The 18,414-nt window shown below is 34.7% G+C and overlaps 2 protein-coding genes across 10 annotated transcripts in view; one reads left to right on the forward strand and one right to left on the reverse strand.

The window, feature by feature from the left end:
- Positions 1-18,414, reverse strand: part of pdgfc (platelet derived growth factor c) — a 290,898-nt gene that overhangs the window by 118,608 nt on the left and 153,876 nt on the right. The gene's annotated exons all lie outside the window — the stretch shown is intronic.
- glrbb (glycine receptor, beta b) overlaps positions 9,389-18,414 on the forward strand; it is a 40,998-nt gene continuing 31,972 nt past the window's right edge. The window contains 3 exon segments of one of the 3 annotated variants that reach the window (NM_001003587.1): positions 9,389-9,661; positions 16,214-16,356; positions 16,745-16,851. In NM_001003587.1, the coding sequence (NP_001003587.1) occupies positions 16,235-16,356; positions 16,745-16,851 (229 nt within the window). In that variant the 5' untranslated portion in view covers positions 9,389-9,661; positions 16,214-16,234. 3 annotated transcript variants of the gene reach the window in all.

Raw genomic sequence — 18,414 nt, forward strand, 5'->3', positions numbered from 1 at the left:
ATAAATGCTTTAATAATAGCTGCATTAGTCTGAGATCAATGGCTCAAGCCTCTGTTACCTCTGAAATGACATTCTGGAAATAACAACAAAAGCTTGGAATGAAAAGAAATTAGTAATACACAAGAGTGTTTAGAGGACAGAAACCAGATAATTGTTTTTTGAAATACAACATCTGACAAAGTCATGTAGTGTTAATTGCAGTTGAAGTCAGAATTATTAATCCTCCTCAATTATTAGCCCCCCTGTATATTTGTTCAACCTCAATAATTTCTGTTTAGTACAAGTACAATTTTTCAACACATTTTTAAATATACAAACAAACATTTACCTTTGCTATGATGACTACATAATATATATATATATATATATATATATATATATATATATATATATATATATATATATATATATATATACATATATACATACATCGATTTAATAACAAAATATACATATTTTTCATGATACCAGTATTCAGTGACATTCAAATGCTTAACTAGGTTAAGTTAGGGTACTTACAAAGACAAATCATTGTATAAAACCGGTTTGTTCTGTAGGCAATCAGAAAAAAATATTGCGTAAGGGGACTAGTAATATTGACCTTGAAATTATTATTTTTTTTATTTAAATGCTTTTATTCTGGCTGAAATAATACAAATAAGACTTTAGCCTGAAGAAAAAATATTATAAGAATTACAGTGAAGAATTCCTTGATCTGTTAGACATCATTTTGAAAATTTTTGAAATAAATAAAATAAAACAAAATAAAAAAAAATCACAGGAGGGCTAATAATTTTGACCAACAGTAAGTGGAATAATTTACACCAATCCCATTAATTATTAAAAAATAATGCACACCTAAAGAATGTGCATTGTGCAAATGTGTAATTATCCATAATTTGACCTCTACGAAATATAAACAGAGGCTTAATTGATATTAGTTATACACAAGAGTGTTTTGAGGACAAAAAAATGGATATGAAAGACACACTCCTTAATGCACCAGGCATTTAGAGGAGAAATGGTCATGCCCAACTGAGCCTGGTATCTATCCAGGTTTTTCTCCTTCACTTTCATCAATTGGTGAAGTTTGTTCCCTGCCACTGTCACCAATGGCTTGCTTGGTTTGGGTCTTGTGTATTTGCTCTTCACTGTTTGAACTTTCAGCAGTGAAAATTAAACCACACTGAACTGAACTAAACTGAACTTCAACTCTGAAAATTGGACTGATGCAGTTCCAATTTACTAGAACTTCTATGTAAAGTTGCTTTGACACAATCTACATTGTAAACGCGCTATAGAAATAAACATGAATTCAATTGAATATATTTGTTGAAAATTGAACAGTCTTGTGGTGTATTAATCCACAGTATAAGTGGAAAAATTCATTCCCATCCACTGAATTATTAGAAAATAATGCACACCAAAGGAAGGTGTAGTTATGATCTTTTGGACAAACAGACTAGCAAAAGTTACTTTCGTCTTCTTTCTGAAAAAGCCAGAAAGCAAACCTAGACAAGCAAAAACAGGACAATTGGCCAATGTTTTCATTTTACAGAATTATACCTCTAGGTATGAAGGAAATACTGCTTATGGATCCTTAAGGAACGGAAAATGGAAAGGTGCAGTATGTGGTGCTGCCAGACTGGAGGTCATGTGCAGACTATGGGAGAGTATCATATTCCATCCCAAAACCTACAGCAGATGTCAGCACCTCTGCCAGAAAGAATCTGCCTCTCTCTGAATATATGGAGGGGGGAGGGGTTTAGCAGATTGCTATGTTGCCTCGTTCCAGACACGCTACAGTGTTTTATGCTTTCATGGTGGTCCTGTGAGTCACTTTGATATTGAATCTATATAAACAGTGAAATTACAAACAAGGCAGATATTTGAGGATTGGAAGAAGAGGTCACTGTGGTCAATGGCTGTCTGGCCAGCAAACACTGAGTTAGCATCCGGTCGTAGCATTAGCGAGAACATCATCGTTGTTTGTTTGCAATGAGGTCACGGAGGAAACTAAACTAAACAAACGTCATGTCACCTTCTGTCCAGGGTAATATCCATCATGCTGGAAATGACACGTAAGACTGGCCAGAACAGGAAACGCATCAGCAGTGACATGCTGGTGATTTTCTTATTTATTATTTCTATAAATTATAGTATCATGTTAATCTTGTATTTCCAGTTTAAAGGGTTTCTATTGAGTTTACAATGCAACATTAAACATATTTTGCTTTATTTTGAGTCTTAATTTAGCCACAACTTTCTTTGTGTTTCAGCAAATGGAATGATTTTTAGTGACAAATCTTATTTTGACACATATTTTGGGAAATGTACTACCCTTTCATTACGTTCGGGGCTGTTTTTGCCCCATTGACTTCCATTATAATGACATTTTTTGATTGCAAAGTCATGCCACCATATAGTCATGCACTCTTGATTGTTGGTGGTTTTGCGTGCTGGGAAAAGGTAAAATTAGTCATTTTTTTTTTACTGTTGAACATAACGAATAGGTAGTCAATTTGAACAAACACAAAGGTTAAAAGGCTAGTTCACTCAAACATAAATCGTCTGTCATCATAATCTTTTTAAATTTCTTTCTTCTGTTGAACACAAGAAAAAAATAATTATTTTGTAGCCAAGCACTTGCTGTTTTAGAAACAAGCACAAGTTTTAGGAACAACAAATAATAACTTGACTTCTAGTTAATTGTTTGGTATCAGAAGTGCTTATATGAAAGGCAAAGGGCTCTAGATTAAACTTATTTAACCAAAATACAATATGATCATGCTTTGATTTTTAATTATTTAATTAGAAGAGTTAGGCCTGACTTTGCTTAAAAATTAAGAACTGCTTTTATCCTAGAAGAAATAAAACATTTAAGACTTTCTCCAGAAGAAAAATATTATCAGACATACTGTGAAAATGTTCTTGCTCTGTTAAACATCATTTGGGAAATATATAAAAAAAATAAACCAAATTCAAAGGGGTCCTATTAATTCTGTCTTCAACTGGAAGTACTTTGAACAAAAAGTCATTTTTTTCAGTGTATGGAAGTCAGTGGGCTACTGATTAAGATTCTTCAAAATATTTTCTTATGTGTTTAGCCAAAAAAAAAAAAAAAAGAAAGAAAGTCATAAAGGTTTTGAATTGCTTGAGGTTCATTAAATAGTAAGTACATTTCCATATTTGTCACAAAAAAGGCATTTGCACTTACAGTAATGACACTGAGTTGCAAATAGAGGAATGATTGCCATAATACGTTCAAAGTTTTATGTTTTAATCCATCTGATCTCTATTTATACTGTACTGAGCAACTGTAGCTGTTAAATGTTCATGTAATTTGTCAGGTGAGTAAATTCTCTCCTTGTAAATTTCCTCTAGTCTGCGATTTGGTCAGGTTCCAAAGTGAGAAAAAGCTATTGACCTGCTCATTTTGATTCATTTGGGTCTCTTCCAAGAGACATAAAAAGGGAAAGTAAAAGTTAAAACAATCTCTCCTTAAGCTGCAATTACGACTGAAGGAATTATTGCACCCTGTACTTCGCTAGACGGATAAACCTGACAGATTTTATCCGATAAAATGTTTGTAAAACGAATGAGTGAGTCTATAGGATGTCACACTTTTTTTGGCGAGAGAAGTGCGAATGCTTGAAATAGACATTGTTATGAGACATAGATGTGAGATAGATTTATTAATATACTTCCGATAATTTCTTGTGCTTCTCTGTCAACACTAACTTCTTTAACCCTTGTGCTTCTGTAGGGATATTTGAGGCTTTTAATTTGTAGATTTCTTGTAATATTTTGGTTGTGTTAATGCAAATGGCCCCAATTTTTGTAAAAGGTGTATTTTTTTATATTTATTTTCCTTTCACAAGTTTATTAATGATCCCTTTTCTTCCTATTTTCTGCTTTAGAGGAGGTCAAATTTTCTGCAGGCCAAATGATTTAAAATTATTATGCGGTTGGTTGGTTTGCATACAGTATTAGAGATTGTTTTGAATGTGTCCTAAGAAATGAGTATGTTATTGATTGTGTTTTAATGTGACTCTGCAAATACACATTTAGCTGTACAATCAAATAAGTTTTTGTTGTTGCTATTTAAAACTACTAATTTAAAGTTTTTTTTTAACACAACTTAACTGTTTTATGTTCAATGCACTTAAATTTGTAAACACATTGAAGTTAATTTAATTGATTTGTGCTGGAACAACATGAAGGGATTGTGTGGGACCCAGTATTTGTTACAGTGTAAGTATATAAAAAATAACAGGATTCATAGAAAAAAACAGTGACATTATGAAATAAATGTAATGTAAATGGTTAAAATTCAAACTGGTTAAAAAATAAAATAAAATAAAAAATTGGTATAAGACCACTGCTGGTAAATAAATCTGGGTCTCACTTTAAATTAAATAGCCTTAACTAATATGCACTTACAGTGAAATTAATTATTTGATTGATTTAATACATGCATATAATTACATCTGTATTTACATTTTTATTTAAACTGTTGACCATCACTTCAACCCACACTTAAAAGAGCAGTATGTAAGTTTGACAAGCAGTGGTTGAACTAGGTATTGCACTCCTGGATCAAAACAAACACAAGTGCAGGTAGCCAGATGGACAGGAGCGAGTGATTTAAATCGTGTTGTAAATAAAAGCAACAGCACCCGATAGAAGGAATATTTTCCACATTAAAAGGAGTTTTTGTCCTAACCAAATACCTTGAATTGATATATTAGAAACAGCTTCTTGTTCTGACAGGTGAACAACAGAAAATTGACAATTATCACCTCAAGCAGGTAAACCTCATGTGTTTTAATCAGAGTTAAATGCTAACAATGTGAGTTTGAATGGCATTATACATGACATTTATTGCCATATACTGAAAGAAGCAGCAGATAGTTCACCTCATATCTTGAAAATAAAATAAACCATGTAAAATTGAACTTTAGAACTATGACTAAAAACCAACACATGATTCAACATGTGCATTTAATATTGTGCAAGAGGTTTAATATGTAGATAGATTTTAACCCTTACCATTTCGTGAGTGAGTGCATATTCTGTGCTTCTGAATGGCTGTAATCAAATTTCTGATGTGTTTCTTCTGGTGCAAACAGCAAAATTGTTAATCACTGCGTATCTCGTCACTAAGAATGTTGTTAGGACACACGGTTACAATGTAACCTGCTCACCTAATGTTTATGCTCGTAATATTTCTATCATTTGCTAATAAATAACCTCAGGTCGAACTCTGAATCTGCGTCTCATTTCATAGTCTGCTACTGTCCACTGGAGATCGCATTTTGGTCATGGACACATGCATTCATATCCTTTCTGAATGAATGAATGGAATATGCGGTTTTCCACCATGGTAACTCAGGATGCTGTAGTATAATTGCTAAAGTGGCATTGGGCAGGTTAAAAAAACAAAACAAAGACAGCATTCCGGCACAGAAAACCGATTTTCAAAGCAGAATAACTGACTTCAGCACTGTTTTTCAGATTAAAATGTGCATTTGGCATGTTTCTTAAATATCTGCAAACATATTATGGTGTTTTTATGCTTTAGAAGAGTCAAAAACCCCTTTCACACAGTGATACCGGTAAATATCCGGAAAATTTCCGGAACGACTTTACCGGTATATTCAAAAAAGCGCTGTTCACACAGGCACGGACGTTACAGAAATTTTCTGGAAAAGAGCATTCACACATCCATTCCAAAATACCGGTAAATTCTGACATCATTCACCACAAATGAGCTTTAAACGGCTGCGCTTGTATTTGTAAACATTTGACTAAATTACAAACTCTGTGGATAATCAGTATTGTGAACAACTTTTGCAGGATCACTTTCGCATGTCGAGATGTTCATAATATGTGCGTGTGCAGGCGCTCACAGGCTGTTTCGCAGGCACACGCAAAGCTTGAAGGTAAACAAACAACGGCTTGTCATAAGCATCTCATCGATGATTATTTATACAGTTGGCATTAAGAAGAACATATAAACGTGATCTGACTAACTTCTAGCAGCTAAATGTGTCTGGAAAAATATTCAAAGGCTTTTATTCTCACAAACCGCGCGGACGTAAATGCATCTGACAGTTGTGATTGGCTAAAGCAGACGTCTTACGTCAGCACGCTCTAGACGTGCACGCGCTTATTCCGTCAATCTTCCTTCTGCGTTCACACAGCGCAACATTCCGGCAAATTGCCTGTAATGTTACAACTTCTCTTTCCGGAAAATAGCCAGAACGAATTTACCGGTATTTTCAAAAAGGACCTGTTCACACATACAACCTTGCAATTTTCCGGAAAGGTCTGTATGTGTGAAAGGGGCTAAAAACTTACATACAGCACCTTTGAATCCACACAAATCACCAAATCTGTCCCTAACCCTACCCGCATACTACCTCAAGAAGTGTTCTGCAATACATTATGAATAAGTTTGTTGTATTTATTCTGTGATGCAAGTGCATGGTAGTTGTGGCCACAATGTAAATTGGGACCGAAATCTGTATCAACGAAAGTGTAAAAAAGGAAAAAAAGTTACTTTTGAGATGTTTTGACACATTTTGTTCTCAACAAGGTACTTTTAAAGACTTTTAATTTTTCAGTAACCTGAGTTCAGCAATTCTGATGAACTGTTTACGCCATTGCAAAGTCTGAACTTTTAAGGTCTGTTTTCTTTAAAAATCAGCGATATCCACTGGCTAAGTGATATCCGCTATAAAGTGGGTCTCAGATTGTACAAGAAGCACTGCATTACATAACATTTTTCCCAGCCATGTCTGTAAAATATGAAAATTTTACCCCAGTATAATTAATGGGGCTTCTGCGCTAGCCTGACGATTCTGACGGATGCCTGTGAGTAAACCGTTTTTCGTTTTACACGTGAGCAACTAAATGAATGACAAAGTCTATTTAACTGATTGTATTATAATTACATTACAACATCGATCCTGTAAAAAGAACTGTATAAAATGGAAAAAAGTCACATTAACCGTTCACCAGAAGTTTATCAGTATGGGAAAAAACACTAGCTCCACATATACCCTATAGACCTACAGTATGCAACATTTCAACTTGATGCACTTAAAATCTCAACTTCAAACCACTACAAAGAAAATTTCACTTCTCCATAAAACTGCCTGAAAACCTAGGATATCAGTCACTTTCTAAGACGTCAAGTCTCAATCCATCAAGCCTCTATATGCGGTGACTACTCAAAATCCTGGTTATTCTGCATCACAGTTTTCCTGATATTCCTTCAGACCCCTGGATTTCCTGTCAACCGCCTTTTGAAAACTCCACGCCATCACAAAGCAAAAAGAAGTGTCTTTGAGAAGGCAAAGTGGTACTTTCACCCTATGACTGCTTTTATTTTCATTTTAAAGCAGGAATGTGTGCGGAGACTGATAGTAAAGTGAGCCTGCATGCCAGATATAATATACCACATTCGATTTGCTAGAACGTACTGACATATTTTTGGACCGGTGCTGCGTTGTCCATCAGCTCAGTGGCTCCTGGCCAAACGCTAGCCTTTTTTCTGAAAACAAGCCTCCCTTTGTTCTTGGTCATTTATTGTCGGGGGTTTTTAATTCAACCAACATTAATCAGTAATTTAGTTTATGTCCACATATTATTAATACGTTCAATGAAAAGCCGAGTCTAAGGCATCTTTTGTTCTGACTAAGCTTATGAAGGAGGTGTAGTATTGCGCATAATTCACAGGAACAATGCCTGAGGTTTTTGGACCTCCGCTGAACGCCAGAGTGCCCTGTGGAAATCTGTGAATGTCTGTGTTTTCTTTCTCACTTAATCTAAACACTATTCACCCACCCAGGACCCTTGGAGAGCATGGGAGAGAAATGTGTCTGAGCTTTGCTTTTAGTTCACATCTTAATGTTTGTGTTGTCTTTTGAGGAAGTGTTTGACTTGCGAATGAGAGTGTATTTGGCCTCAGAGTGGGATTGTACCTGAGGGCTACATTCCACAAAAGGCAGCCAGTTCCCGATGAGCCTAAAAATACCGACATCCACACCTTGTGTCTTTTGGCTGGCAGACTTGTGTTTTATGTCGCTTTCTTAGTACTGTTCTGTCAGGTAGGAACAAGTTAACAAATGATTATATATTGTACTACAAAAAAAGCTATGTAAAGTTTGGATTTTTATTTGAAAATGAAAAGAAATATTATCAGACACAATATTACCTTTTCCATATATCTTCCAGACAGACGTTATATCTTTTAATTAACATGCTCAAATGCTTTTTTTTGGGGGGGTGGGCATGTAATGTGGCAGAATTGTCACAGCTCGACTTCAAGAAGTTGGAGTGCTTCATGGTATGGCCATCAATGTCCCCTAACCTGAACCCCATAAAGCACGTTTGGGACCAGTTGAAGCAGAAACTGGATGATCGTACCGCACCCCCACGTGACCTGGCAAAACTTTGTGTAGCATTTGTGGAAGAGTGGAAAGCATTGCCTCAGAACAACATCATGAAGCTAGTGAGGAGCATAAGATGTCCCTGTCAATCTTGTGGCAAATTGTGAAAACACCCACTACTGACTTTGTCATTTTTTGTTATTTGGCTCTCCTTTTTATTGTCTATATTCGTGGGGTAATAAATATCAAACTAATAAAAATGGTGTTTCTTCTCTTTAATTATTGGTATTATTAAAGGAGACTTTTTTCATACTTATCATTACAATTCAGAGCAAATAGGAAAAGCACTCATGTAAATAACAAAATCCCTAACTTATTGTGTGCAGTGTGCATTGTCAGATAATATTTCTTCTCATTTTCAAATAGAAATGCATAGACAGTTTTTTTTTTTTTTCCAGGAAGTCCAAATGGTCATTATCATATGTTATCTTTTCTCTTCTGATGTTAAAGTTTGGTATTGTGCTTTCTAAAATTTACTTTGATTCCTTGCATTTATTTTTTTTATCAATGCAATAATGTTTTTTATAACTGATTGACTTACATGAATACAAAATATACAAAATACATACATATTGTGTTTGTGCATTGATTTTGCACTCACCTAATTTAATATCAATTACTTTTTTGTATGCTTTCTATCATTATTTCTTCTTGCAATTGTCATTTTCTTTGCAAAACACAAATAAATGAGTTTATTTATCTTACTATCACCCTGTCTTGCATTAATGGCTTTTCAGTCCTTGTGGTGGAGCTTCTTTAACGCATTCTTCTTACAAAAGCGCAATAAAGACACAATACAAAACATAGCGTGTGATAATCACTTTCAGGAACAGACTTGTGCTGAAACGGCAGAGAAAGTGTGATGGCCTTGCATTATATTCCAGTGATGCTGCTGTGATTAATTCTGTCCTTGCACGGCTTGCTACTGCGCATGTTGCATGACAGGTGCACACACAAGGCTCCATCTTGGCAACCCTTTACCAAAGCAATAGGAGAGCGCGAATGTAGAGTCTGTTTAGGTTATTCAAATTGAGAAAGATAAGAAAAACGGCGTCGTAATGAACAGCAACTCAAGGATTCGCGCGTACTGAGGGAACGAGGAGCAGAATGCGATACAGAAAGCGACTGGTCATGAAAGCTGTTTAACGACCGATTGCACTGTCAGCGGATCTGTGGAACACAACCTTTACCAGACTAAAATGGTGAGTGAAACCACACCTAATATTGCAAAAAAGAGCGATCGAGTGTTTTAAATGTGTCCGATGACTTGAGGGAGGCGCGGCGCGCGTAAACGCTGTCATTCCGTGTTGTATTTCCCCCATCATCATCAACATCATCATCCCAACCCCCTCGTCGTCATGGAGGACGCTGTTGCTGTGTTTTCCCGCTCCATCTGCTGCCGTAAACCTGCTTTGTTTTATATCATGCCTGAATGGAACTTCTTCAACTTGATGCTCAAAGCATCCACAGGTCGCTGCTACACCTTTACGAATTTGCATGAACAGAAAATATAAGCAAGTGAGCGTAAAATTACAATGGTGACATTTGACATGTGCCCCTGACAGGCTAAAATTACGTAATATAGGCCTCGTTGTGCATTCATTACTCAGTCAAATTGTAAAATATGTACACTGTAGTAATGAATGCACACGGTAAGTAATTATATTTATAGTGAGAAACTGTAGTAATTTAAAATTATTTTTAATACATTATTACATTTATACTTAGGCCTAATTGTGTGTTTCCTTTATCTTTCATTATTATTTTTCAGAAAAATGTGTCTTATTTGTGTATTTTAATCATTTTGAGTATATTTTTTATATTTTATTACATTATTTTAGACTCTTAAATTGTATACAATGTGTTAGAGAAGTTATAAGTTGTCCAGATTTGACTTTAACATATTTTCCTTAAACATATTTTGAGCATAATGTTAATTTGTTTTTTTTTATAAACTATATATATATATATATATATATATATATATATATATATATATATATATATATATATATATATATATGTATGTATATATAATACTGTAATATTGCAATATTTGTTTACTCTGCATTATATATTGTATATTTTACACTGCAATATATATTCTGCGTTATGAATACAGTTTCACCAGATGACTTCATATCTCTATTTGGAAAGAATTTATAATGTTAGATTGATTGGGATGATTCTGCCCCTAAAGTGCATCTCCATAAAATCTAATAAGAAATCTATAAATACAATAAAGAAAAAGATATAATTGAAATAAACAAATGTGTTATCGTTTATCATTTTCCAAGTCTAATAGTATTCAGGTACAGTAACTGAATTATAAGAATAAACATAATTCAATAAAATTAATCATTATAAAGGTACAGTTATTTGTACCTGAATGCCTGTAAAACCATTGTATCACAGGCCTCAAAAAATACATCCCAATAATAACACAAACTCAACATTGCATACCCTGCGATGTGAATATTGCAATTTTGATGATACAACAATATATTGTGCAGCCATATATTTAAAGTTTGAAAACATGAAATAATTTATACTGACCTATTATTTGAATTTCCTGCAAATACCTGCTCTAAAGGATTCTTATTTTAGATTTTCAAGAAATGTTATCATTTGTTTGATGTAAAGTTTGCCTATATTAATATGTTTCCCACCTCAGTTACTACTAATATTTCATTTGTGGACATCTATATGCTTATTCAGTTCAGATTTTTATTGTTTGTCAGAGATCCTGATATGAAAAGTTGGTGTTAGTTTTGTTTCAGCTGTCCATGAAGAAGTCATAGTGGCACACGGCCAAAAAGAAGGGTGTTTCTACTGAATAAGAGTCAAGTTTTCTTAGACTGTTTTAATAAAGCTAAATCATGTCTCTCTTTGCCTTACATAATCTTCCATAGTACAACATTTAAATCCACTACTTGAATTTCTATTCTTCATATGTAGAACTATAGCCAATGTCTGAGTGTATCGTTCTAAGGGGGGACATTAAGCTCAAATTGCCATGACTGCTGAATCAGGGAAAAGAAAGAGAGGGAAAGAGAGAGAAAGAGATGTGAAAGAGAAACACAAGCATCTGGTGATAATAATAGTGATGGAATGAGTGAGAGATTGGAGGAGTGTGCGTGAACGCTGGCCTGTTTCAGTTAAGATGTTGATCAATGCACTGGCGCAGAATCAGGCCTCCAGAGGTGGAGGCTGGAAGAGTCTAGACAGGGGAGTTTTCTGGCAGCTTCTCAGAGGGGAATTCCTCACGCTGATCTGTACAATTGCTTCCTCTGCTCTACATTTTGGACACTCATTGATGGTTGTGTTATACAGCAGGACTGTACATGTGCACATTGTTGAATGGATAAGTGTTTGGAAATATGTCAAACTCCTGACATGTAGGCCTTACTACTAGCATGCTAAATGTCTTTCTTTTTTCCAAAAGTACTTTTTAAATTCAGTAATCCTGCAAATAGTTAAAAATATGAAGCAAAGGGAAACCCGGGATAATTAAAAATTGTTTTACTGGCAGTTTCAAGATGTTCATTGAGTGGTGCTAAAATGCATTTTCAGCATTTTCATGTGACTGTGGCAATGATTTATTATTAAATTTATTATTTCATGATTTTTTAATAATTTTTTTGCGATAAAAATGATTTTGTGGTGGTATTTCCCAGAAATTTGCAGACAATTTTGCAATAATATCTTGTTTACCATATTAGGTAGCCTACTATGTTAGTGACAATGACACAATTCATAAAAATAAAGCTTTTTTATTTTAGTCTCTTGTCAGGACGAGATTTAAAACAAATCTAAAACAGTTGGGATTAAGCCAAGGGAAGGTGGTATAACTCTTATTTTTATGCAAGATCTTACTTTCTCTGTCTCAGATTTCACTTCCCAGTGCATCTGACATCATTTATCTTACTCAGGACATGTGTTAGGGATTCCCCTACCATAATACACCTAATACACGGATTGCTGTAAAACTCATCAATAGTAGGGAAGTGTTTTCTCTCATTAACTGCAGGGAAACAGTTCAATTAAATAAATTATAGATTTGCAGCACATCATAACACCAGCCATACATGTAAAGCACAAATTATGTCCTTCAATTCGGTCATGTCCAGTGGCCATCATCCTTGAACCAATCTCCATCATTGTAAGCTGCTTGTTTTTTTTGTCTGTTCCATTGCTCCGTTTGTTAGATGTTTGCTCCAACTTTCTTTTGCAGTCTTAAGCGTGTCAAACTCAAAACGCTACAGGATGTCTAATCCCATCTTTGCATTGACTTCACATGTAATTCACTCACGCTTCTTCCGCTTCTGTGAGGGTGCAGATGAGGTGTCATTTTTCGAGAGACACTCAAATACATCACGTGCGCTGCATATGCAATGTCTAGAAGTCACATAAAACAATTAATTGCAAACTGAAATAAATATAATGTGATTATATGGTTTGGAATTGGATTTTTTTATGAGATTATTTACATTTTTGCAATTATTTTGTGTTTAAATAATAAAATGTGCAACCTTTTGTTGATTTCGCATGGGATCGAAAAATCACAAAAAACTAGGGGTTCTGTATTATGTTTATAATTATTATGTTGGTTGAACACATGAACACATGCCTTCCAGAAATCTAATGAGCTAAGCTAAGAGATTAGTGCTTTACCACATTTAAAATACTGTACAAATTTACTCTAAAGCTTACCTGAACCGAACCCAATTCGTTAATTACTCACCCTCATGCCATTCCAAACCCCTAAGACGTTTGTTTGTCTTCGTAATAAGAATTAAGTTATTTTTGGTGAAATATTTCCATCATCTGCTAGTACATAGACTGCAATTATACATCAGTGCACAGTGCTCCTGAATGCGCCCCCCATACTGAAACTGAGAAAAAACTGTTGAATAAAGTAATTATTTTTGGTTTATGTGAGAATAAATGTATTCTCATAGCTTGATAATATTCTGATTGAACCAGTATAGACGTAGTTTTGTTTTGAGGTTGTTTGTTTGGTTATTTTTTTGGAATTTGAACGAGTTGGGAACCTTGGTGTCAATGGAGGATGAGGGAGGATTTCACCAACACAATCTCAAGGGAATTTGTAACATTTGGCTAATTTGTATGGCTAAATTGTATGAATCTCAGTCGTACATTTTGTTATAATTTGCTCGTCTCCCAATGACAGTTGGGTTTAGGGGTAGGGTTTGGGGGTACGCCTCCTTTTAAAAACCATGATTTTGTATAAATGAAATCATATGAATTCATATGAATTAGTCAACTTTCCGCAAATAGTTAGGTTTTCTTGTGAGTTCAGTCTGAATTTCACCTAAAAAATCTTAATTTGTATTTCAAAGATGAACAAAGGCCTCAGGGGGTTGAAATGACATGAGGGTTAATATTTAATAACTCTATTTTGTTGAACTGTGTATCAGGGGAAATGTACATATACATTACTATATACCACATGAGCTACGGAGCAAGTTTACTAAACGGTAAAAGCCATGCTTACGGAGATGTTTCGGTTTCTAAATCATACACTATATTTTATAAGTATTTATTGAGTGTTGGTGCAAACATTGTTGCCATTTTGTGAAACCTGCAGCAAATTGAATGTTTTGGTTCTTTTTGAGTTTTGAAAAAAGGTGAATGTTTTTCCAATGAGGCTAAAACAGTAGTGGCATAAAAATCAGTAAAATACAGTTTATATTGGGGAAAACTAGTAATTTTGATAATAAATTATTTAATTTATCATTTTAAATTGTGGAAACAATGTGCTTTTGTACTGTAAACCCACATTGTCAGACCACCCACAGTGGCAGACAACCATAACCATTTTTAAAGCGGTCACGGATACAACAGAAACATATTTCCTGAGCCAACAGGTCATCATTCTCCAAGACAGCCCAGCACAGTCCTGTCCTAACTGCATGTCCTCTGAGAGAGGACACTGTTATCCACCAGTAGCACGAGAATGAGTGCTCTGCTTGTAAAAATGGCTTTGAACAAAGACAATAATTTTTTTTCTGGCCATAATGTAATGACTTAATCTGCTAATGTTATTTTCCAATTAGTTTCCTCAGTTGCAGCTCATACAAAGGACTGTTAAAAGCAGGGTTAATACGGTCATGGAAAACCTGGAAAAGTCATGGAATTTTGGCATGGCATTTTTTAGGCCTGGAAAAGTTTTGGAAAAGAGAAAAACCCACAAAGTTTTGGAAAAGTCATAGAAATTAGTTTAACAAATATCTGTATACTTGAATTAGGGCTGCGCGATATTGGAAAAATCTGACATTATATTTTGTATTACGATATTTGTGAATACAATTTCACCAGATGATTTAACCAGTTTATTTGGATTGATCGGGGGGATTTCGTAGAGGAGTGAATCTCGAATAACATATAACAAATAAATTACAAGCATAGATAAATAAAATGTAGTAATCATAAAAGTGAAATATAGTTTTCAGGTATTCGCTATTCAGGTACAGATATTGACTAATCAACACTGCATAGTCTTCACTGTATATTATTTAATCTTTATAAAAGTTACAAAATAATTCTTGTGGCCAGATGTTTTAATATTTGAAATATTGAAATGTTCACACAATCACAGACCTTAAAGGGACAGTTAACTCAAAGGTTAAAATGTACTCACTATTCACTCACACTTCATTTGTCTTAATACTATACGAGTTATTAAATTATATTCGTTTTGTGTTCATTTAAAAAAAAAAAAAAAAGAAAACTTATAAATGCTTTAAACAAGTGAAGGGTGTAATGAAAATGGTAAGCAATTTTTAACTTATATTCAACTATAAGCTCAACATTGCATATCCTGCGATGTGACTATTGCGGATACACACATTGCGATATCGATGCTGAAACGATATATTATTCAGCATTAACTTAAATATAGGTTAGTTGTCTTTACTTCTTTTCTGTCCTTGGCCAAAAACTTGCTCTCACAATGTTAGTGTTGTGTATGCATTATCAAAATCAATTTTACATAGATATAAAAACAAATTTAAACAAAATAGACTGTGTAGACATTACATGAAAAATTACATCATGAAAATGTACTTGAAAGTTCTGGAAAAGTCTTGCAAAAGTCATGGAATATTGGTAAAAATGTGTATGAACCCTATGAAAGGACTGTTTGGAATATTTTGTGCTGATCGCCATTTATTACCAATGTGAACAGCTTGTAACAAATCTTTATAAAATTAAAATGTTTGTTCACCAAACATAAAAATGATGTTATTATTTGCTCACCTTCATTTTGTTCCAATGATTGTGAGCAAAGCTGCATCTGTTGAGTGCATGAAGTGTCCAACATTCCACGCTTATTTTTAATGGTTGAATAAGTGCATCATCTGGGTATTTAAAGTGCATTTGTTCTTTTTAGAAAAAAAAGAATATTTCAGTGTGAATGCATAGAATATTACATATGTATGTGATTTGGTATGCACCAAATGTTACTGATATGTACAATAGTATCTGGATGAAGCCTTTATGATGCAACCTGACATTGCATCACTCAGCTTTGCAATGTCAGACACAATGCACTCAAATGGATCGAGTGACATCACTGTGAGGGGTAGGGTTAGGGGTGGAGTTAGGTGAGCCCATTAATAAGCATTGGATGAAGCTCAGATTGCACTGTATCAGGTCTGCATCCAGACTCCTCTCGATATGTAATGTGCTTGTGATTTAGTTTCTTAACGTATGTTTTGTTTCTCTTGCAGGCTAAGTTGAGTTGCTGTAATATGAAGGCTCTAAAGGTGATTTTTATGTTGCTCATCATCTGTCTGTGGATGGAAGGTGGATTCACCAAAGAAAAATCTGCTAAAAAGGGAAAGAAGAAAGGAAAACAAGTTTACTGTCCTTCGTAAGTGCATTTATTGAACCATATGTGGCACATTTTGTCATTAAACACTGCTTCTGTATGGCACTATACCCATGTGTAGTTTGGCTATGCAACAGGAACTACAAAAACAACTAATCTGCTTTAATATTGTAAATGTATAATACTGCGGCTAATTAAAGGAAAAGTTCAGCCATTAAATAAAAAGTTCACATTTACTCATACTTAAGTGGTTCTAAACGGTTATGAATGCATTTCTTCTGTTGAACACTAAACAAGATAGTTTCAAGAATGTTGGGGAAAAGCAGCTATTGTCATCCATAGTTTATTAAACAGGTCAATGAATCTTTAGCATGGTTTCATGTAGTTTTGATGTTGTTAAGGTTTCTTTTGTTGTTTTTGCTCCGTACAGGCAGCTGTCATCAGAAGACCTGGCACGGGTTCCAGCAAACTCTACTAGCAACATCCTCAACAAGCTTTTGATCACTTATGACCCACGAATCCGACCAAACTTCAAAGGTCAGTACACCGACTCTATCTAGCAACAGATGCCACCCAATACATACCACTCTGAACACTGTTGCAAAACTACAGACAAAAGCAACTCCAAAGAGAGCCAACTACAAACCACCCGACTATTCAACAACCTCTGGCAACCATCTACCAGTGTCCTAGCAAAACACAGAACACCTTAGCTGTCATTCATGAATCCCTCCTAGTAACTCCTGCACTGACCCAGAACATCTCAGCAGCTTCTTATCAATGCACCTCAGCATCTGCAAGAATGCCCCAACAATTGCCTGCCTGCTACTTACAGTACCCTGGCAGCCACATTTACACTGTCTAACAACCAAAAAGAAGACCTTAGCGTCCACATGACTTTCAAACTTTCTCTTTAAGCAACACAAGGATCACAAACCTCTAACTTCTAACACCACTTGCAGATGAAGCTCTCTCAAGGCTTATTTCAAGGTTTTCCTAACAACACAGTATAGTTCACTGGACACTTTATTAGGTAGACATTGCAAGTTGATAGCTTTAGGTTCAACCCATTTTACTTTCAGAACTGGCTTAATGATTCATATAATCGATTCTACACTGTGCTGTAAACATGCCTCAGAGATTTAGATTTTAATCTTTCATTGTTTTAGCTGATTTTGGCCCATTTACACTTAATCATTTTAGTTTTGTCGCACGGAAGAACTTCGCTAAAAATCTACATCACGTGACCATACAACACACTCTGGGCACGCATGATCAAGTATAAGCAGGAAGTCTATGCTTACTATTGAAAAAAATTATGTTACTAATCAACAACACTGACCAGAATGAACAATGAAGTGATTGTATGGACACGATGAGGTTGAATTGTTACCTAAAATAACAACTGAACTGACTGAAACAACTGAATATTTATAAGATGACTATTTCGATCGACTAGGAGTCATGTCAGAATAAATAAAACGACATTGAAGTTTACCTGCACAATGGCTGCTAAATTAAACAACAATGCCAGCAAATTTCCATTCCATTCCATGGTTATTTTATAGTGTAAACCAGGGGTTTTCAATGTCTCTATTAAAAGGTTCAGACCTGAATTTTTATTTGGTCAAAGGTCTGGAACAATTGATATTACATAACTTGTTTTTAATAAACATCCATAACATGCATCACAAGTCAACACTGTTTAATTTTTTTTTTTTAATAAAGTGGCATTTGCATTCAAAACACATTAATGCAAATGTGGCAAAACCACAAATATAAGTGCATTTTTGTACAAATAAAAAAAAAAGCTTGGGTAATAACATCTGGATGCAGCCATGATGTTGCAAGCTTAGACTGCATATCTCAAAGATGCAATGTCAGACACAATGCACTTAAAGTAGTTAGTGACTAGGCATGGGACCGGTTTCAAGGTTTACTGCGGTTTGGAAAGGTCAGTGTTTTAAAACTGCCAGAATTTTCTGATACACCATTCCTACAGTATATGTACAGTTTTTTTTTTCTTTTACATGTTTTTTAATTAGTTTTTTTAGGGTAACAGTATCTCATCTAAGATGAAATATATTGCATTCAACTGAG

This window comes from Danio rerio, chromosome 14 (genome assembly GCF_052040795.2).
Source record: "Danio rerio strain M-AB ecotype USA chromosome 14, GRCz13ab, whole genome shotgun sequence".
In the NCBI taxonomy this organism is placed as follows: Eukaryota; Metazoa; Chordata; class Actinopteri; order Cypriniformes; family Danionidae; genus Danio; species Danio rerio.